This window comes from Tachyglossus aculeatus, chromosome 21 (assembly GCF_015852505.1).
Source record: "Tachyglossus aculeatus isolate mTacAcu1 chromosome 21, mTacAcu1.pri, whole genome shotgun sequence".
In the NCBI taxonomy this organism is placed as follows: domain Eukaryota; kingdom Metazoa; phylum Chordata; class Mammalia; order Monotremata; family Tachyglossidae; genus Tachyglossus; species Tachyglossus aculeatus.
In genome coordinates, this window is record NC_052086.1 from 73,979,938 (window position 1) to 74,001,809 (window position 21,872).

A 21,872-nucleotide genomic window follows, 5' to 3' on the forward strand; every position below is an offset into this window, starting at 1 on the left:
GATAGACAATTTTATGTAACTGTCTGAGTTTGATCAAACTAGCCTCCATCCACAAGGGATTCTGTGGCTAATTTGCTTTCAAAGTATATTAGCTTACCCGTCTTCATGCCATACTTAAAATGAGGCCTAAATACACTCTGACTTAAAGCGCTCGGCATAGGAAACATGGTCAAATGAAAGGCTTCTAAACCACGCACACGACCACTGTTCACCCTGGAGAAGTGTGGGAGATGTGCAGCTTTGAGCTCAGGCACCCACCTGCAGGGATGTGCTCTTTCTTCATTTTTTTGAATTTCTTGGCTTTCTTCGTCCCCTCTAGAAGGGACTCTGTCTGTTCGTGTTCTGTGTCGGAAAATTCTTCTTCTTCCGTGTCTGGGTCTTCAGAGCCAGCTTCCTCTTTAATGGGACTCATACTTCTTTTTCCCTCTGTATTTGCTGATGTAAAACTAAAATTGAAGGTGAGACAATAATGGAAGTCAGAGTTATAGGGAGACTAAGTCACCAAAACTACTATTGCTATTTGTGAGCTGGATTTTCTCCAAGGTAGGGTGGGGGGATGAGCGCTGTGCTTTCCCTGAAGCAGGAATGCAGCCTTGTTTGCCAATCATCATCAATCGTATTTATTGAGCGCTTACTGTGTGCAGAGCACACAGTAATCTCCACCTCTGACTCAGCCACCAAACAGACACTCACTTACCTATGTTAGACCACATTACCAGGCAGCTGGGGGTGGGGGTGGGATGGAGGGTAGGGGAGAAATGGAGGAGGGAGGGATCCATTGTCCTCCAAAGCAGCGTGGCTATAAGTGCTGAGATCTCTGTTACTTCCTCCTATATGCCATTTATTCTAGGCCCCATCTGGGTCACTTGCTAGATTATGAGCTCTTTGACTCTTCTGGAAAAGCAGCGTGGGTAGGGATATAGCCCGGGCCTGGGAGTTGGAAGGACCTGGGTTCTAACCCCAGCTCCACCACTCGTCTGCTGTGTGACTCTGGGCAAGTCACTTCACTTCTCTGGGCCTCGGATATTACTTCTGTAAAATGTGGATTACGGCTGTGAGCCCCATGTGGACAGGGACTGTGCCCAGCCTGATTTGCTTGTATCGACCCCAGAACTTAGACCAGTGCCTGGCACCTAGTAAGTGCTCAGCAAATACCATCATCGTTATTACTGGTACATTAGTACAGTGCTTGCTGCACACAGTTGACACTCAATAAGTGTTATTGCCCAATCTGAGGAGGAACCTGAAACTGTCTTGAGGACCACTATATATGCTGGGATCCATCCTACATCCTCCAAAGCCTCTGGACACCCTCTCCCACCTTCCCTGAAACAGATGAACCAACCTGGATTGACTACAATCCAATTGTAAGAACGCTCTTAGGTTCTTTGCAAGGCTATGGAATGATTACCCTCTGCACTTTGATTCAAACTCTAAGAAGCAGTGTGGCCTAATGGATTAGAGCCCGGGCCTGAGAGTTGGAAGGACCTGGGTTCTAATCCTGACTCTGTCACTTGTCTGCTGTGTGTTCTTGGCCAAGTTACTTTCACTTTTCTGTGCCTCAGTTACCTCACCTACAAAATGGGGATTAAAGACTGTGAGTTGCATGTGGGACAATCAATCAATCCATCGTATTTATTGAGTGCTTACTGTGTGCAGAGCACTGTACTAAGCACTTGGGAAGTACAAGTTGGCAACATATAGAGACAGTCCCTACCCAACAGTGGACTCACAGTCTAAAAGGGGGAGACAGAGAACAAAACCAAACATACTAACAAAATAAAATAAATACATGGACATGGACTGTGTCCAACCAGATTAGCTTGTATCTAGCCCAGTGCTTAGTACATTGCCTGGCACACGGTAAGCACTCAACAAATACCATAAAAAACCTAAACCCTCTTTAGACCTTCAGAGGCAGCCTATCTCCTCGTGTGTGTGTGTGTGTGTGTGTGTGTGTGTGTGTGTTCACTGGGGGAGGCAGAAAATGGGGTTCAGTGACAATCATACAGAAAATACACTGCTAAGCACAGCTAGCTCACTTCTTCCAATTGCTTAGCACACTTCTAAGCCAACAAAAACTAAAGCCTGCCCTGACAAAAACCTTTTCGGTAGATGAGATTAGATGACGGAGTATTGCCTAGATTTGTTTTTATCAAGAGATTACTTTTTCAACCTTACAAAAATTAGAACCAGGGACAACGTCCTTCTGACTCCCAAGCCCATGCTCTATCCACTAGGCCACGCTGCTTCCCTCCTCAGTGCTTGAAGACCCAGGAAAAGATCTCGAGTTAAATCCGATTAATGAACTTCATGATATACAGGTGTAGAATCAGGAAATGGTTTGCTTAATATTAAGTACTGACTTATGAGTCAAGCACTGGCCTATGTGCTGGGGTAGATAAGACAGACACAGTCCTTATTCCACACTGGGCTCACAGTCTAAGAAATAGAGGAAGGTGGCAATTTATCCCCATTTTACGGATGAGGAAACATGCCCAGGGAGGTTAAGAGACTTGGTCAAGGTTACCCAGCAAGTGAGAGAGCTGGGATTAGAACTTGGGTGTTCTGAATCCCTGTCCCATGCTCTTTCCACTGTCACATTACCTCTCACGCTACCTGAAAGCTATTATTTTCCTAATAACACTCCCCTCCCCGACCCTACCACAAAATGTAAGCATTCCTATTCCTACAAGAAACAGGAAATACTGGAATTATCTTTGGCGACTATTTTAAGATTTATGTGAAGTCAACCGTATTTTGTATTCTCTTCTGATTATGTGAGCACTATCAATGCTTAAAAAACAATCTCATAAATTATTTCTCAGAGGCGAAATCAAATCCTGCCTATTTTGTTCGAACCAGTTGTAGAAAAACATACACAGTTTCCCCTCTATAGGCAGAAAATAGATTCAAATGTAGCACCTGCAATTTAAGGCTTGATAGTCTTTCAAGAAAACAGTAAAAATTCACTACCAACACTACATTAGTCATATCTTGAAAATCAGAACAAAAATGAAGGTCTGAAAATATATCTGCTTATTACAGCTTTCTCGTTTTGTTTGCAGTACAATAACACCACCCAGAGTGAGCTAATTTATAATGAATACGGATGCCACAGCTAAAGCAATTGTAACAAGTTATGATTAAGAAATAGTGCTACAGACACACCTTCACTACCAAACTTGGTAAACGATAATTGGACATTGCTCAAACAGCAGTTTGGGTAGCATAATGGTATTGTTGAGCATTTGGTAAGCACTTTGAGAAATTTTAAAACAGCTTAGGATCTGTTGAAATGCTAGGAAATACTTCAAACACATTTTCCCACTTGCTTCCTCCTCCACCCTGCTTGTTGTTAGAAAGATCAAATTTACAAGCTCCTAATACAGCTAGTTCTTTGATTAATAATAAAAAAATTCATAAAGATGGCTGATAAAAAGCAGCTTTAGAACTTAAAGAGAGTTAAGAGTGTAATAACTGAGGCTTTGGTAGGCGTCCTGGGGCACTTTTTTCCAAACCTGCAATGGCAGGAAAACCTGGCTTTTTAAAAGAGTAATTTTGACTCTGTTATGTTTGGCAGTAAATTGGGCGGGGAAGGAGAGAAAGAGGAGGGATTTAATGCCTAATCACCAATGCCACTGAAATGATATCTAGTTCGTTATTCCTTTGGAATATCCAAAGGCAAAATAACTCTATTTATATGCTCAAAAAACCCAACCTAAATTCTTGAGGGCAGGGACTGGGTCTTTACATATTCTGTGCGATTATATGGTCCTTGGGACACCTTGGGTGTGTAATAAATGTTAAGTGCTAAGGATGAAGTATAGTTGCCTGAACAACAGTTTTTAAGTAGATCATTTAGATTAGGTCAAAAAAGTTCTCTTATTATTTGTCACCCTTAGAAATGGGAGGTGAACTTGATCTTGAAAATTTCAGGGAATGCTGAAGGAGGAGCATCTTTATGACAGCTTTTGTATTCACAAGAGAAACCTTGGGGAGGGAAATAAGGAATGAATTGGTTAAACACTTGCAAGTCAGGACTGAGAAAAAGAGGCTGTCACACAGCTTTGTGACATTTTTCCCTTGGTCAAAAAGGTAGTTATGTTCTTCCAAGAGGTCTATTAGCAGGTCAAGACACCCGATCTTTAGTCAGCAGGATTGACCGAAGTCCTAAAATATAATCCTTTACAACCCAACCACTCCTCCCTCCCTCCTAAGGTTATGCCAAACTTCAGATTCTGTTTATTCAAATGTTTTTCCTCCTGTTTCTTCCTTCCCAGCCAGATGACAGAATTATCACAGTGTGAGTTGGCCACCCCGTTTCTGACTAAACCCTTTTGGACTACAGAAGCAGCGAGGCCTAGTGGAAAGAACACGGGCTTGGGAGTCGGAGGACCCGGGTTCTCATCCCAGCTCTGCTACAAGTCCGCTGTGTGACCATGGGCAAATCACTTCTCTGTGCCTCAGGTAACCCACCTGTAAAATGGGGATGAAATCCTACTCTGTCCTACTCAGACTGAGCCCCGTTTGGGGCAGGGACAGTGTCCAACCTGATTAACTTGTATCTATCCCGGAGCTTAGGATAGTGCTTGGCCCATAGTAAGCGCTTAACAAGTACCATTATTATTAGATGAGGGAGAACCAGATGTCTGTGTTGGTAGGAATTTCCTTCCCATCTGAATGGAGCCATCTGGTCTCATGAGTTGTGCCAGGCAGTCAAGGGTTTTTACTTTCTTATGGTATTTGTTAAGTGTTTACTATGTGCCAGGCACTGTACTAAGAGCCGGGGTAGATACAAGTTAATCAGGTTGGACACAGTCCCTGTCCCACATGGGGCTCAGTCTTAATCCCTGAGTTCACGTGTGGCTACATGGTTAGGGGATGCCAACGGAATAGAAGGGTGTATGGGTGCAATATATTACTGACTAGTTAAATGGTATAACCACGTGTAAAGCACTCCCTCTCCTCCCACCCCGAGTATTACTGATCTCTTAGGCCATTTCTGACACGCCTCCAACAGGCATGCCTAATCTTGGGTTTCAGAAGAAAATTAATGATGAGTTTTTTCCAAATTTCCATAATTCTACATGCTACCATGCTAAACAGCTGTTCAGAGTAGAGTTTGACAGGGATCTTAGAAAGCGGAAAAGTTTAATATAATTGAAACATTCTGCTTAGATGGAAACACACAGTAAGAGCACGTAACAAACTACAATTATGACTACACTCAGCCCTGATAGCTCTCCCTCTCTGCAATCTTGCATTTCCCCGTGCCTTCAAGACATCTGTACTTGGATGTCCTCCCGTCACCTCAGGCTTAACATGTCAGAAATAGAACTCCTTATCTTCCCACCCAAATCCTGTCCTTCCCCTCGCTTTCCCATCATTGTAGACGGCACCACCATCCTTCCCATCTCACAAACCCGTAACCATGCATTATCCTTGACTCCTTTCTTTCATTCAACCCATTTATTCAAACCATCGCTAAATCCCGTTGGTTCAGCCTCCGTAACATTGATAAAATCCACCTTTTTCTCTACATCCAAACTGCCATCACTTTAATCCATGCGCTTACCCTACCTCATCTCGATTACTGTATCAGCCTCCTTGCTGACCTCCCTGCCTCCTGTCTCTTCCCACTCCAGGACACACTTCACTCTGCTGCGCACTCAGTCCATGTTTCCCCACTCTTCAAGAACCTCCAGTGTTTGCCCATCCACCTCTGCAGCAAACAGAAACTCCTTACCACTGGCTTTAAAGCACTCAATCACCTTGCCTCCTTCTACTTCACCTTGCTACTCTCCTACTACAACCCAGCATGCATACTTCACTCCTCTCATGCCAACCAACTCCCTGCACCTCGATCTCGCCTATCCCATCGCCAACGTCTCACCCACATCCTTCCTCTGGCCTAGAACACCCTCCCTCTTCATAATCAACAATTACTCCCCCCACCTTTACAGCCTTATAGAAGGGACATCTCCAAGAGGCCTAAGCCCTCATTTCCTCTTCTCCCTCACCCTTTTTTGCCACCTTGACTTGCTCCCTTTATTCATCCACCCTCCCAGCTCCACAACTCTCATGTACATATCCATAGTTTATTTATATTAATGTCTGTCTCCTTCTCTAGACTACAAGCTCATTGTGGGCAGGGAATGTGTCTGTTATATTGTTATATTGTACTCTCCCCAGCACTTAGTTGTGGGCAGGGAATGTGTCTGTTATAATGCTATACTGTATTCTCCCCAGCACTTAATTCAGTGCTGTGCACATGGTAAGTGCTCAATAAATACCACTAACACTTATACGTAGCAGAATTGGCAAAGACGTTTCCAAAAGAGAACAAGAAATCTATTTCAAAACGACACAGCCACTCCAGAAATGACGAAATTTATAGTTTCGAACAATCAAAAAAATGTTTGAAAAATGTAAATTGTCATTTTGGGTTTTCTAATGTTTTTCTTGGAAAGCAACTAGTAAATTTAAAGAGGAAAGAAAAACCTCACAAAAGCCAACTGGGAGACTCAGTCCTGAAAATAGACCAGACTGGTCCCACTGAAGAAGGCCGGAGGAATTTCCATATTCCCGAAGGCTCCCAACATTCTTTCTTTCACTGGCTTTAACCTTTACCTGACCTTCATTGGAACTGTGTTCTCAGATCTGAAGAAGAAGTAAAATAAAGCTGTATGGGCTAAAGAGAAGCACTGAAGGTAATCGGAAATATCAGTGGGGAATTGTGCTTCAACTTCTAATAGTTTCATTATCCTAAGAGGACACTTTAGTCTGCTACTTAGTCGATTCAAACAGACAAATTAGGCCAATTTGCATGAATAATTTGATAAGATGAATCAACAGTCTGAGGAGACTTTGGGGGAGTTTTATGGGCACAGGGAGAACTGAAATGGAGTTTCCTGTCAGAAACGAAGATGAGCCTCAGTTCTGAGATTTCAGGATTGAGAACTAGTGCAGGCAACTAGTGTTAGTGGCTTGCTTGGCACCACTGCCACTCTCTAGGCTCTGCCAGTCTGTTCCCACTAGGACACGGAGTACATCGAGAGAGTAGGTGGGCAAGTGTGCGGCACACTGTGATATGCCATGTGCAGTTCTCATCCCCATTAGCTAGTTACACATGGTCCTAAGACCTCGAGCCAGCTCTCTTGAATCTTAGAGCACTGCTCTTTCCACTGGACTAACAGGAGGGAGAGTCAGTCATCATCATCATCATCATCAATCGTATTTATTGAGTGCTTACTGTGTGCAGAGCACTGTACTAAGCGCTTGGGAAGTACAAATTGGCAACATATAGAGACAGTCCCTACCCAACAGTGGGCTCACAGTCAGTCAGGCAATCGTATTGACTGAGCGCTTACTCTGTGCAGAGCCCTGAACTAAGCTCTGGGGAGAGTAGAGAAGCAGCATGGCTCAAGAGAAGTAGCATGGCTCAGTGGAAAGAGCATGGGCTTTGGAGTCAGAGGACATGGATTCGAATCCCGGATCTGCCACATGTCTGCTGTGTGACCTCGGGCAAGTCACTTAACTTCTCTGAGCCTCAGCTACCTCATCTGTAAAATGGGGATTAAGACTGTGAGCCCCATGTGGGACAACCTGATCACCTTGTATCCCCCCCAATGCTTAGAACAGTGCTTTGCACATAGTAAGCGCTACACAAATGCTATCATTATTATCATTACAATAAAACAGACACATTTCCTATGTGTCCTACCACTATTGGGTAGGGACTGTCTCTATATGTTGCCAACTTGTACTTCCCAAGCGCTTAGTACAGTGCTCTGCACACAGAAAGCGCTCAATAAATACGATTGATGATTTCCTGCCCGCAACGAGCTTAGAGTCTAGACAGGGAGATATAAATTGATATAAATAAACTATGGATATGTACGTAAGAGCTGTGGGGCTGGGTGGGGGAATGAATAAAAGGAGCAAGTCACGGAGGCAAAGAAGGGAGTGGGAGAAGAGGAAACGAGGGCTTAGTCTGGGAAGAGGAGATGTGCCTTTAAGAAGGCTTTGAAGGTGGGGAGAGTAATTGTCAGCTATGAAGAGGGAGGGCATTCCAGGCCATTGGCGGGATGTGGGCAAGAGGTCGGCGGCGAGATAGACGAGACAGGAGAGGATAAAGTACCATATGATTGAGCTATTCCTGACCTGTGCCATGTTACTTCAACAACTAAGCAGTGGCAGGCTGTGACAACTATTTACCAAGGGATGACTGAGAGGTCCAAGAGATCACAATTCCTTTCACTGTGAAAGATGTACACCGCTGTTAGTTTATTTTGTACCTCAGTAGATCTTTGGCTGGAGCAAATGGAAACCAACTCACTTGGACAGTCACATTTTATTCATTCAAGACTCACAAATCCCTGGCAATCCTACCTCAAATTTTGTAAGTGAATGAGCCAATGTTCTCCATAACCATCTGTATGAATTCCTAATTTCTGTTTGTCAGAAAAGTAAATGACTGATATAGCATCAAAAATCCATTTAGAAGCATTGTTACACTATATTTGCTGGGTTTTATTTTTTAAAATTACAAGGTAATCAGGGACTTACATGCCTCAGATGGGAAACAATCCATCCACTGCTATCTTAATCAAGCCATATTCATTCTAGCCATTTGGCAAGGCAACAAAGTTAGAATTCATAGATAAAAATCAAGTCGAGCAACGGTCATTACCCCATTTGCCCTAAATTCAGCAATTAAACTTAATTTTTTTCAGCAGACAATATTTTTGGTTAATGGGGGTAATAGATTCAAAAAACCATCAACAGCACACTGGCCCTAATTGCGGTTTTGATTTTTACTCACGTGTAGTGCTGTGATTTACCCTTTTTAACACTACAAAGTGTCTGTTTGTAATGCTTAATTATTTTTTTAACCTTTTAAAAAACAAGCTGGTTTCGGCAGACACCAATATACTATATTTTGTTCTTTTTCTCTACTTCAGTTAAACACAATTTAAAATGCAACTACCAAGTAAATTAAATAGGAAGGAAAAGTAGGCTTGTACTTAATTTTTATGACACTAGTACTATCATTTTTTTAAAATGGTAATTAAGCACTTACTATGTGCCACACACTGTGCTAAGTGCTGGGGCAGATACAAGATATTCAGGTTGGACACAGTCCCTGCCTCACATCGGGCTCAGTCTAAGTAAGAGGGGGTAGGATTTAATCCCCATTTTACAGATGAGGAAACTGAGGCACAGAGAAGTGAAGGACTTGCCCCAGCTCACACAGGAGACATGTAGTGGAGCCAGGATTGGAACCCAGGCCCTCTGACTCATTCATTCATTTAATCGTATTTATTGAGTGCTTACTGTGTGCAGAGCACTGTACTAAGCACTTGGGAAGTCCAAGTTGGCAACATATAGAGACGATCCCTACCCAACAACGGGCTCACAGTATAGAAGGGGAAGACAGACAACAAAACAAAACATATTAATAAAATAAAATAAATAGAATAGTAAATATGTACAAGTCAAATAGAGTAATAAATCTGTACAAACATATATACAGGTGCTGTGGGGAGGGGAAGGAGGTAGGGCTGGGGGGATGGGGAGGGGGAGAGGAAGGAGGGGGCTCAGTCTGGGAAGGCCTCCCAGGCCAGAGCTCTTTCCACTAGGCCAAGCTGCTTCTCATTTCTCCTCAACATTTGCTTTATTACCACAATGTGGATCTAACAAGGTCCACGAGTTGGCAGGTAGATTTGGAGTTGGGAGAAAAGGTTAGGCATGTGGATGGGGTCTCTAAACTGTAAGCTCACTTTGGGCAGGGAATGTATCTGTTTATTGCTACACTGTAATAATAATAATAATGGCATTTGTTAAGCATTTACTATGTGCAAAGCACTGTTCTAAGTGCTGTGGAGGACACAAGGTGATCAGCTTGTCCCATGTGGAGCTCACAGTCTTAATCCCCATTTTACAGATGAGGTAACTGAGGCACAGAGAAGTTAAGTGACTTGCCCAAGGTCACACGGCAGATATGTGATGGAGCCAGGATTAGAACCCATGACCTCTGACTCCCAAGCCCATGCTCTTTCCACTGAGCCATGCTGCTTCTAAGCACTGTACTCCCCCAAGTGCTTAGTACAGTACTCTGCATACAGTGAGCGCTCAATAAATACGATCGAGTGGCTACACTTTCCAACCTTTGCCTTTGCTTAACTGTTCTTTATAGTACCTGCTGTTTCTGTGTGCACTTGCAACTTTCCTGTATTTAATAAAGTAAAATAAATAACAAGTACAAAGCATTCTACTGGTGATAGACATAACGATGATGTAATGATGATTTGTATATTGAAAAATAGCCATCAGATGGGTTCATTACAGCACCCATTTCCTAACCCAGGGGTGGGTAACGTTTTTGTTCAACAAGTCAAATGAAATGGAAGCTTTGAGCAATTGGGCCCAAAAAGCCAACGATGTGAGGATGCAGGCAGCATAGCTTGCCAGGACCCAAGGACATAATACTAATAATTATTATTATATTTGTTAAGCCCTTACCATGTGCCAAGCACTGTTCTATGCATTGGGGTAGATACAAGGTAATCTGATTGTCCCATGTCCCTTCTAGACTGTGAGCCCATTGCTGGGTAGGGACTGTCTCTATATGTTGCCGACTTGTACTTCCCAAGTGCTTAGTACAGTGCACTGCACACAGTAGGCTCTCAATAAATACGACAATGAATGAATGTGGGGCTCACTGTCTTAATCCCCATTTTACAGATGAGGGAACTGAGGCACAGAGAAATGAAGTGGCTTGCCCAGGGTCACACAGAAGACAAGTGGCGGAGACGGGATTAGAATCCACGTCCTCTGACTCCCAAGTCCGTGCTCTTTCCACTAAGCCACACCGCTTCTCATCCTGTACTCTAAAAATGAAGCACCTCTAAACATATAGAGTTGTCCAACCCGATTTGCTTAAATCTACCCCAGCGCTTAGTACAGTGCCTGGCACATAGCAGGCACTATTATTATTTTGTGCCAGACACTGTACTAAGTGCTGGGGTGGATAGTCCCTGTCCTGCATAGGGCTCCCCATTTTAATCTTCTCAATCCCCGTTTTACCAACAAGGTAACTGAGGCACAGAGAAGTCAAGTGATTTGCCCAAGGCCACACTGCCATCTTGTACTTCCCAAGCGCTTAGTACAGTGCTCTGCACACAGTAAGCGCTCAATAAATACGATTGATTGATTGATTGGCAGGGCCAGGATTAAAACCCATGACCTTCTGACTCCGAGGCCCGTGCTCTAACCACTACGCCTAGTTAGCGCTTAACAGTTACCGTGATTAAATATCAGCTGGTTCACCTGTAGCATGGGTCGGCATTGGGATCTCAGAGGTTTGGGGAACAAGAGGCCAGAGCTGTGTTTCCACAGCGCAAGGGCTCAGGACTTCACCCCACTCTGGCCACCATTTCTTTCTCCCCTCCAGCCCTTCCTGGGCTCATGAGGAACTTGTGTTGTGGTGGTGGTGTCCAGTGTTGAGCAGGGGGTCAGCCCTGGAGACTGAAGTACCGATCGGCCGGCAGGAGAGGTCTGCAAATCCGAGGGGCCCGGCCTTGAGTCCCCTTCCCTACCCTATAGCCACCCCCTGAAAGCAAAGGGAGGGAGAAGGGATCACAATGGACAGTTAATAGACGGACTGGACCGTGTCCAACCTGATTTGCTTCTATCTACTCCAGTACAGAGCTTGGCACATAGTAATCGCTTAGCGAATACCATTAGAAAAGCAAAAAAAAAAATCACCATTCTGGTCTTAGGGGTGGGCCTGTCTGGAATATGAACCCAAAGACATAATATCCTGGTTTCTCCCCATACCACCCAGCTTCCTCGTTCTTTCCTCCCCACACCAGCCCTCGATGAGGTTACATCCTCCACCCTCAGAGGAGAGAAGCAGCAGCAGTATGAGCCCCTTCAGGGGTCAACACACACAGTCCCTCCTCCTGTTGTTACAGCGGGGGAGGGCAGATCCTGAATCCTCAGGGAAGCCTCCAGAAGCCCTGGGCCCACGGGAAGGAGAAGGAGAAAGGGAAAGGGGAAGCAGAGGGGGAGGAGGAAACTTCCTTGCAAGGCCCAGCCATGGTGGTGGTGGCTAACAGAGCCAAGGGCCACATGAGTCGGTGTAGACTAATACACTGTGGGATGGCCTTGCAAATTGTTACCACTGCCTCCTATCCAAGTTGTGCCAAGGCTTGACTGTTATACTCAGGAGAAGCACGAGTAGCAGCATGGCCTAGTAGATGGAGCACAGGCCTGAGAGTCAGATGGACCTGGGTTCTAATCCTGGCTCCACCAGCTGTCTCCTGTGTGAACCTAGGCAAGTCACTTCACTTCTCTGAGCTTCAATATCTCATCTAGAAAATGGGGATTAAGACTGTGAGCCCCAAATGGGACAGGGACTGTTTTCAACCTGATTAGCTTGTACCTACCCCAGTGCTTAGAACAGTGCCTGACACATAGTAAATGCTTAACATATACCATTATTATTATTATTACTAGAACATCCTCTCATCTACAGAGTTTTATACATTCTTGCTCCCCCTGTAATACCCAACAATCAAGAGTACTTATGGAGCAGTTATTCTGTGCAGGACACTGAACTAAATGCTCGAGAGAACAATAGAATGCAAAATGTTTAAATGTTCGGTGCTTCCTTAGATCTCTCCATTTCTTTTTGTTTGAAATGAATGATGTTGTTTTAGCCATCATAATTTGTATCAGAAGAAAGTAGCTTGGTTAGCTGTTGGTTAGGGGGAGCTACATGTCAGAAATAAATGTGCAGAACCTGCAGGTCTGAGTCTTAATTAGTGGAGACAGTGTTGCCTCTTTGCACATATTTATTACTCTATTTATTTATTTATTTATTTATTTATTTTACTTGTACATATCTAGTCTATTTATTTTATTTTGTTAGTATGTTTGGTTTTGTTCTCTGTCTCCCCCTTTTAGACTGTGAGCCCAATGTTGGGTAGGGACTGTCTCTATATGTTGCCAATTTGTACTTCCCAAACACTTAGTACAGTGCTCTGCACATAGTAAGCGCTCAATAAATATGATTGATTGATTGATTGATTGATTGACCATAGGCTTGGGAGTTAGGAGACTCGGCCGCTTACCTGCCTGCTATGTGACATTGGGCCACTCAATTTTTCTGCCTCAATTTCCTCATCTGAAAAGTAGGGGGATTCAATCCCCATATTCCCTCCTACGTAGATTGAGAGTCCCGTGTGGGACAGGGACTTTGTATGAGCTGATTTTCTTGTATCTCCCAATAATAATAACTGTGGTATTTGTGAGGTGCTATGTGTCAAGTACTGTACTAAACACTGGGATAGATATAATTTAATCAAATTAGACACTGTCCCTGCCCCATAGAGCACTCACAGTCTAAGTAGGATGGAAGAACAGGTATTGAACCCCTATTTTACACAGATGAGGAAACTTGGGCACAGGGAAGTTAAGCGACTTTCCCAAGGCCACACAGCAGACAAGTGGTGGAGCCAGAATTAGAACACAAGTCCTCTGACTTCCAGACCTGTACTCTTTTCATTAGGGCACTCTGCTCCTCTGTACTAAACACTGTGCTTAGAACAGTGTATAGCATAAAGTAAGCGTTTAACAAATACCACAATTATTATTTCCATTCCAAAAGATACAGCATTCACAATCAGAAGACTTCAGTTATTTCACTTGCACAACTTGGCTTAGATTTTTGCCAACATTTGGAAATGATAAATCTCCCTGTTTGTAAGATCGGTGAAAGGCCCACGTTTTCTCTCTGTCACATACACTGCAATCAATCAGTCAAGGGTAATTGTTGAGCACTTACTATGTGCAGACTTTAGACTGTAAGCTCGTTCTCCAAACTGTAAGCACACTGTAGGGAGGGAATGTGTTTATCATATTTAGTACAGTGCTCCACACACTGTAAGCACTCAATAAATACCATTGCCTGACTGCAGAGCACAGTAATAAGCACTAGGGAGTAATAAGCAATTATTCTCCCTAGTAATACACTAGGGAAAGTAGAATACAAGAGAATTAGCAGCCTCAGTATGTTACTGTACAGCCAAGTTTCCTCACGGGTTCCTGGCTAATCTGGGCCCGTCCATATCATCCCGGGGCCTCATTCCTGCCCTGCCTTGCATCACCGTGGCGAGAACGTCCTAAGCAGTGACAGAATGAGGTCTCCTCGAACCGGAGGATGTTAGGAAGTCTGCACCAGCTGCTTCAGCTGTGACTGTTCAACTCCGGGCCAGGAGGAGCCTGAAACCTCCACTCCTCCAGTCACAGCACCCTCCTGATTTTTGCTTTACATATCTGTAATTTGTTTATTATATCTGTAATTTATTTATATTGTGTGTCTTCCCTCTAGACTGCAAGCTCGTTTTGAGGAGGGAATGTGTCCGTTTATTGTTAAGTTGTACTCCCCCAAGCACCTGGTACAGTTTTGCACACAGTAAGTGCTCAAATACGACTGAACTCTGATGATTGAATTCTGCTTTTACACTGCATTCTTGCCTTCTGTTGTTTTCACGTTTTCAATGATTTCATCTTTCCTCATGTGTCTGTCGCCAGGCCCCTCTTTCCTCATTTTATTCTTAGATTGTGATCCCCCTGTGGGCCAGGGACCATGTCTAATTCCCACGCCTGCATCCAGTAAGCATTTCATAAATGCTATTAGTACTGTTACTACTTGACTGGACTAGACTACTTCCTCAGAGTAAACCAAGACAATTTTTATTTTGTCCCCACTTTAGGGAGGGGATTGAAGAGCTTAGAGAAGCAGCATGGCCTAGTGGATAGAGCACAGATCTGGGAGTCAGTGGGACCTGGGTTCTAATCCTGGCTCTGCTGCCTGTCTGCTTCGTGACCTTGGGTGAGTCACTCAATTTCTCTGTGTCTCAGTTACCTCATCTGAAAAATAGGGATTAGGATTGTGAGCCCCATATGGGACTTGGACTGTGTCCAACCTGATAAGCAGTGTCCACCCCAGCACTTAAAACAGTGTCTGGCAAACAGTAAGCACTTAACAAGTACCATGAAAAAAAAAGCCTATAGGAGGTGGGCCATCACTCCCCCAATCACCACATTAATTCTGCCACCAAATACATACTATCATTGTTACCACAAACTCACTACTTTCACCACATTTCATCTCCTGTGGGTGGAATTATGTAAGAGCTAGAAAATATAGGAGAGGGGTAGGTTAGGAAAGACAGAGAACCACCAGGAAGTCTAAGGACAGGAGCACTGGTGTTTAATCCCCCTTTTACAGATGAGGAAATGGACACAGAGCAGTTAAGTCACTTGTCCAAGGTCACCTAGCAGGCAAGTGGCAGAGCCAGGAGGAGGACCCAAGTCCTCTCACTCCCAGGCCTATGTTCTTTGTCCTATGCCATGTAGCTTCCCACAGTCATCCAATATTTGTGATGAATGAAATCATGTTAGTGATAACAGTAGCTACAATTATCGGATCTTACTGAATACTCTAATTTAGCATATCGCTTGACAGCACACATGAATATTGACATTTACAACTACTGTAACGAAAATCATGAAACTCTGGAAAGTTTTGCTCTGGGTATTGTGGGAAAAGGCCTGTTAATCGGTTTCTGGGATCAATATTTCTCTGAGGCAAACCAAAACTAAAACCCAACCAGGAATGTTGGGAGTCAAGAGGACCAGAGGAAGGGGAAAACCCCTTTTCCAGTTCCTCTTGGCCCAGCCCAGTCATCATAGTTTAGGGGGAGGGAATTTCCCTGCTGCCAACATCCTTCTGGCATCTGAGATTTCCTCCTTTTTTCTCAGGACTTTTTACCGTGGGTCCTTTGCAAGCCAGCCTGCCAGGGAGGAGAGGAAACAGAACTTCCTCCAGTTCACAGAAGCACTTAGTGTGCTTATTGTTTCACCCTTCTTCTTCACCATGCTGGTTGTAACAGGTCCAAGATAACGATGGAAACTTTCCTCTAAAATAGGGCAAGGGAACAGGAAGTTTTGCAGTCCTACCATCCAGAAGGCCAAGGACTGGGTCTAATTTTCACCCATGTATTTTTTTTCCCCAGTGCTCTGTACTCAGTAGAAGCCTAATACTATAACTACTACTATTCCCTGAGGATTAACTGGATCTCATTCTTGTGTTATCTTGGGTGGGAGGTCCCAGAGAATATTAATTCTGGGGTGCAGAAAATGTGGTTGGAAGGAAAAGAATTCCTTGGAAAGATTCTTTAAACTTCTGAAGACTGATTTTTTTTTAAAAATAGAAATGACCTTTGTTTTGGCCCAAACTGTATTTTGCAGCACCTCTGCAGTATCAGAATTTAAGGGAAGATGCTCCATTGGAAAAAAAAGCCTCAATTCCAGCAAAAGTAATCACTCCAGTTCTTTAATAAACCCAGTTAAAGCAGTCCTACAATATGATTTTTAATAAATATAAGCTTCCTGCTATTTTAAACTGTGCTTTCATCAGCTTTTGTATAGTTGACACTTCACATGCCAACTTGGTTATTATTAAAGTAGATCTTAATCTAAAAATTAATCCATCTGGTTGCCAGATGTGCTACAGCATGCTAAACAAACCAGAAAAGACGTTCAAACCTTGCCGTGGTATGCTACACCAGATTTAACTTTCTCCAATATCATTCCAAAATTTTGCCTTGAGAACTTTAGCACCTATTTCAATTAGAAGACACGAGTCACATTATATTTTTACATGAATCAAAGAGAAACACAGGATCATGAACTATATACTATCGGTTCCAACTTTAGCTCAATATTTTCTGGTGTAAATGCTTGAAAATTAAGCTTCTAGTTCCTCTTGGAAAGGGCCATCAGGCAAACGGACACTCCATAGAATAATAAAGCAAGTTCCACACATATCCAATCCTGCAGTCTCATGACGATTCGCGCTGCAGGATCTCTTCCAGGAGACAGTGATGGTATTCCCACCCGCCAGGCCCAGGGTAGAACAAAAAGGAAGCGTTCCTAGGCCAATTCTGCCCTCCCATCTCAAGAGCAGAACAGGCAAGCAGAACTGGCCTGAAAGGACACATGAAATCTTGCTATAAAAGGTGCCAAAGCTCCTACGCTTCTAAGATCACCTTGCGCACCTTCCAGATGCTAAGAATAATTTTCTTCCGAGAGGCAATTCCTTTGTCAACCTTTCCGATTTGCCGATCCACTGACTAGTTTAAAATCTTGCATTGGAGACTGATCCAACGTTTGTAAAGCTGAGCTGTGATGAACGTTAGTTTCATCTTCCGAGCATCTGCTTCTTACAGAGCCCAAGCTCTGATCTTCTTCCACTGTCCAACTGATGGGGGAAAGGGTTGAAATGAAATTGGCCAGGAGAATTCATAGTTGCCCATCAGTCCTTATACAAATTAAATCACTGAAGTCTTGATCATTTATGTTCTAAGACTTAGGGCAGATGTCAAAAGTTTCCACTGCTCTCATCGTGTGAAATAAGCATGGACCTTGGGAAGAAAATAATTTTAGTTGGCAAAAATGAAGAGGGAAAAAATATATATATATATGTATGTATATATATATGTATATATATATATACATACATATATATATATATATATATATATATTTACTCAAAAACCTACAAAGGATTCAAAGGAATGCCCTGGCAATTTCATTCTTCAAGGTGAGAAGCTCTAGAACAAAAAAGAAAAAATGGGAGGGTTGTTTATACAAATAGTGAGTCATCTGCCATGCTCATCAGAGTGGGCAAAATCAGGAGTACTCAATGACAAGCCTGCATCCATGGAAGGAGAAAAGACTAGCCCAAGGACCAGCAGAAAGGAAGCCCTTACTCCAAACTGGCTTATTTAAAGAAAGACCTCAAAAAGCACATGGGACACTTTGGCATTTCTTTTTAGGAAACTTTGATCTAGTCTCAGAGACCTGATTCTTTTTTTTAAAAGAAGAGAGGTACTAGAAGGAAGCCTAAGCAGTTAGATAATATATCAAATTAGTACTGATCCCCAGGCTCTAGGCCTAAAAGAAGTCATGCTTGGGGAAAGTATATACTTTGAAATATGACATCATTTCTACCATAATCAAGTCTTGGTGAACATTTTGCATATTTGTAAAAATGTCTGCAGGCCCCTAGGTATTTTAATCTACCTGCTCAGCAGTGCTACTGCTCTGGGTGAAGGGGAGGGGGGCAATGACATGAATAATTTCCTTTTAACTTCTAGTTCCTTTGGTCTTCTATCAGATCTAGTGCTCCAATAATAATAAAAGGTACCATTATGTTGGGGCAACTTATCCTAACTGTAAGACTACCTACTTAATACTGGAATAGAAGTCCAATAAAGATAGAAACTGATAATATAATCACTCTCTTCTCCCTTCCCTTTAGGCCACTTAAATGTACCTTCCATGTGATTTCCTTACTCTAATGTGACATTATAAACCCTTAAAAATTACTCTAATGTATTTCCTTTATACACCATACAATATACCAAAACAAGTTAGCACTCTTAAGGGATCACTGTCTCAGTGATAAAATGATGAAGCTTAGCTCAACAGCAGAACATCTCTTCTACAGACCATCAAGGAAAGTGGGCAAGTCCTCTCTTCATCAGTTTAAGGTATCATTGCTTTTGACATTTCAGAAAAAGGGGTTAATCAACAGACACCCCAAATTCTGAATAGGAATATACTCTCCTAAGGTATTGCCCAAAGAAAATTTTACCATTTGAATTTTTGTTTTGAACCACGAGCACATTTCTGTCATTCACTCATGACAGTATTCATGGGATCTAATCACCAGTTACGTTTTGAGGGGTCAAACTTTTAAATCCAGGCTTAGACGAGGGATATTTATATGCCATTTTTCATTAAGGAGGTTGTAGAGAATAAAAGGTACTTTGGCAATATGAAAAGTCAGGTCAGCAGAAATATAAAAGGATCTGAAACCCTCACCCAGCTTTTAACATCCCCAATTATTTGCAAAGGTCTATAGAGTATCTCATTCTTTCTGACCTCTCTCAAGCCAGTAAATCAAATTTAATTAATAATCCCTTTATTAGGCCCCTAATACACATGTTCAAGATGACAAAAATATAGGCAGAACATTTCCATATTTCTTTAGAGGATGCACTTTATTTGAGTGGAGTTAGTGTTTGCCATGATCAGGAAAGAAATTTGTATCCCATAGGATTCTTACCCCGATATTTCAATTAAGAACCTTCCCTTTCCTCTTTCCTCATATGGGTATAAGGGAGGAAGCTGAACCCAGGATGTAGCCCCATTCTCGCAAGTAAAGACCTAAATCCAAGGCTGCCCTTCCTCTCACCTGCAATCCCGCATTTTATCCTGCTTCCGAGACATCCACAAGCACGGCCCGCAAACACCAATAGGGCAAAGACTGATCTCCTCCTCATCCTCCCTAAATATACTCCTCCAATCTTCCCATCGTAGTCTACAAAATCGCCACCCTCCCCAACTCAGAAGCCTGGATTTTTCACCTCCCACATTCAGCCTAACTCTATCCTAGAGGTTGGAAACCTTTTGTGCAGAAGAGCCAGACAAAAGGAAACCTCTGAGTAGTTGGCGTGCAAATACTCAAACGAAAAATTTATGGGGCAGGACACGATGCTGTGTGATGGCATCAGGGTGCCAGATGGCTGTTTCAAAGCAACAGCTGTTGCTACCAGTGGGGAAGAGAAAGGGAATTTCAAGGGGAGAGGAAGAGGGAAGAAGAGAGAAGAGGGAGGGGGGAGAGATGATGGGTTAACACTGGCAGACCGTAGTCATTTCTCCACTCCTCCTTGCGCTCCCTCACCCCAGGGGTGCAAGAAGGCAGGCATGGGCAGCGGCTGCTGGCCTCTCCATTTCTGCCCGGGTCTGCCCAGATGGGAGCCATTCAGTCTTCCCTCTGGGGGCTGTAGTGGGGTCTCTGGAGATTGGGGGTCCCTGCTCTTGCAGCTAGCTCCGAACAGGACATTCATTCATTCATTCAATTGTACTTATTGAGCACTTCCTGTGTGCAGAGCGTTGAACTGTGCAATTGGGAGAGTACTATAAGAAAATAAACATTCCCTGCCCACAACGAGCTTAGAGTCTAGAGGGGGAGACGGACATTAATATAAATGCAGATATGGACTTCAGGTATTGTGGGGCTGGGAGGGAGGATGAATATAAGGAACAAGTCGGGGCGGCGCAGAAGGGAGTGGGAGAAGAGGAAAGGTGGGCTTAGTCAGGGAAAGCCTCTTGAAGGAGATGTGCCTTCAATAAGGCTTTGAAGGGAGGGAGAGTAACTGTCTGTCGGACTTGAGGAGGGAAGGTGTTCCAGACCAGAGGCAGGACGCGGGCGAGGGGTGAGCGGTGAGATAGACGAGACTGAGGCAGAGTGAGAAGGTTAGCATTAGACAAGATCGAGGCAGAGTGAGAAGGTTAGCATTAGAGGAACAAAGTGCAAAGGCAAGGTTGTAGTAGGAGAGTAGTGAATGGTTTCAGTTGCACCGCTACACTGCAGAGCTGGGGGAAGGCTTCTCGGAGCTGTGGGGTCAGCAACTTAAGCCCCGCTCCTGCCCTTCTTCCTCCTGCTTCTCCCTAAATCCTGGACGGGCCTCCCCTCCCAGTTCTGAAGGGTTGCCAATCCTGGGGAGGGTCCCCTTTGGGGATGGCGAAATCCCTCCCTGGGCATAACGGAGCTAGAATGGCCCCGTGCAAGTGGTGTGGGTCCAACCTCATCCAGAGTTGCCCCTCTAAGGGGGGGCACTAGGTTCATGGCCTGCTGGGCATTAGCGATCAGCGACCACACGTGGGCAAGGGAGCCAGGCTGGATGGATCCCGGCAGCTCCGCGTCATGGGCCGCGGCTTGGAAGGAAGTGGCTTCTGCAGTGCTGTGTGAAGTAATGCGGGTCGGGCGCCTGTAGCTCAAGGATGATATATGAGGAACACAGAGAGGACAAGGAGCTCAAGAGAGATGATGGAGGGTCCATTGAAAATGATGCTCTTCTGAGGACAGCAAATGTGAAACTGGAAGGAGGACCGGCTTTATCCAGAGAACCAGGGGCCAGAAATAAGAAGGAAAAAGGCCTGCAGATGAAAAGATAGCTTGAAAAGAGAAGCAGTGTGGCTCAGTGGAAGGAGCACGGGCTTGGGAGTCAGAGGTCATGGGCTCTAATCCCGGCTCCACCACTTGTCAGCTGTGTGACTTTGGTCAAGTCAATTAACCTCTCTGTGCCTCAGTTGCCTCATCTGTAAAATGGGACAACCTGATTACCTTGTATCCCCCCCCCCCCCCGCCCCCCAGTGCTTAGAACAGTGCTTGGGACATAGTAAGCACTTAACAAATACTATTATTATTATTATTACTAATAATAATCATAAAAGTAGCCTCAGGAATTGCTCATCAGGGATTCTAATCAGAGGGTTGAAAGAGCATCGAGTTGTCCTCCTTCCACTTCTGCTTCTTATTATTATCAGTACTATTATTATGTGTTCTGAGGTTTGTTAAATGCTTACTATGTGCCAAGCACTATAGTAAGTGCTGGGGGAGGTAGAAGTTAATTGGGTCAGACACAGTCCCTGTCCAACTCAGGGCTCAGAGTCCAAGTAGAAGGGAGAACAGGCACCAAATCCCCATTTTACAGATGCAGAAGCTGAGGCACAAACTAGTTATATGACTTCTTCAAGGACACACAGCGGGCAAGTGACAGACCTGGGATTAACAATAATGATGATGGTCATCATCACTTTCCACTATGCCCCACTGTTCAAAATTTAACAGGAGCTAAATTAATCACACCCTCAATTACAATAAAAGGCCTCTGGGGAATCACACCCTGGCGAATAGGCCATAAAACACACCCACAGCCTAA

At 43.9% G+C, this 21,872-nt stretch overlaps 1 protein-coding gene across 2 annotated transcripts in view; it reads right to left on the reverse strand.

The window, feature by feature from the left end:
• The window catches only part of PARN (poly(A)-specific ribonuclease), a 188,853-nt gene that overhangs the window by 15,287 nt on the left and 151,694 nt on the right, over positions 1-21,872 (reverse strand). For both annotated transcript variants that reach the window (XM_038763155.1, XM_038763154.1), the window contains one exon: positions 259-446. In XM_038763155.1, the coding sequence (XP_038619083.1) occupies positions 259-446 (188 nt within the window). The remainder of the gene's footprint in view (positions 1-258; positions 447-21,872) is intronic.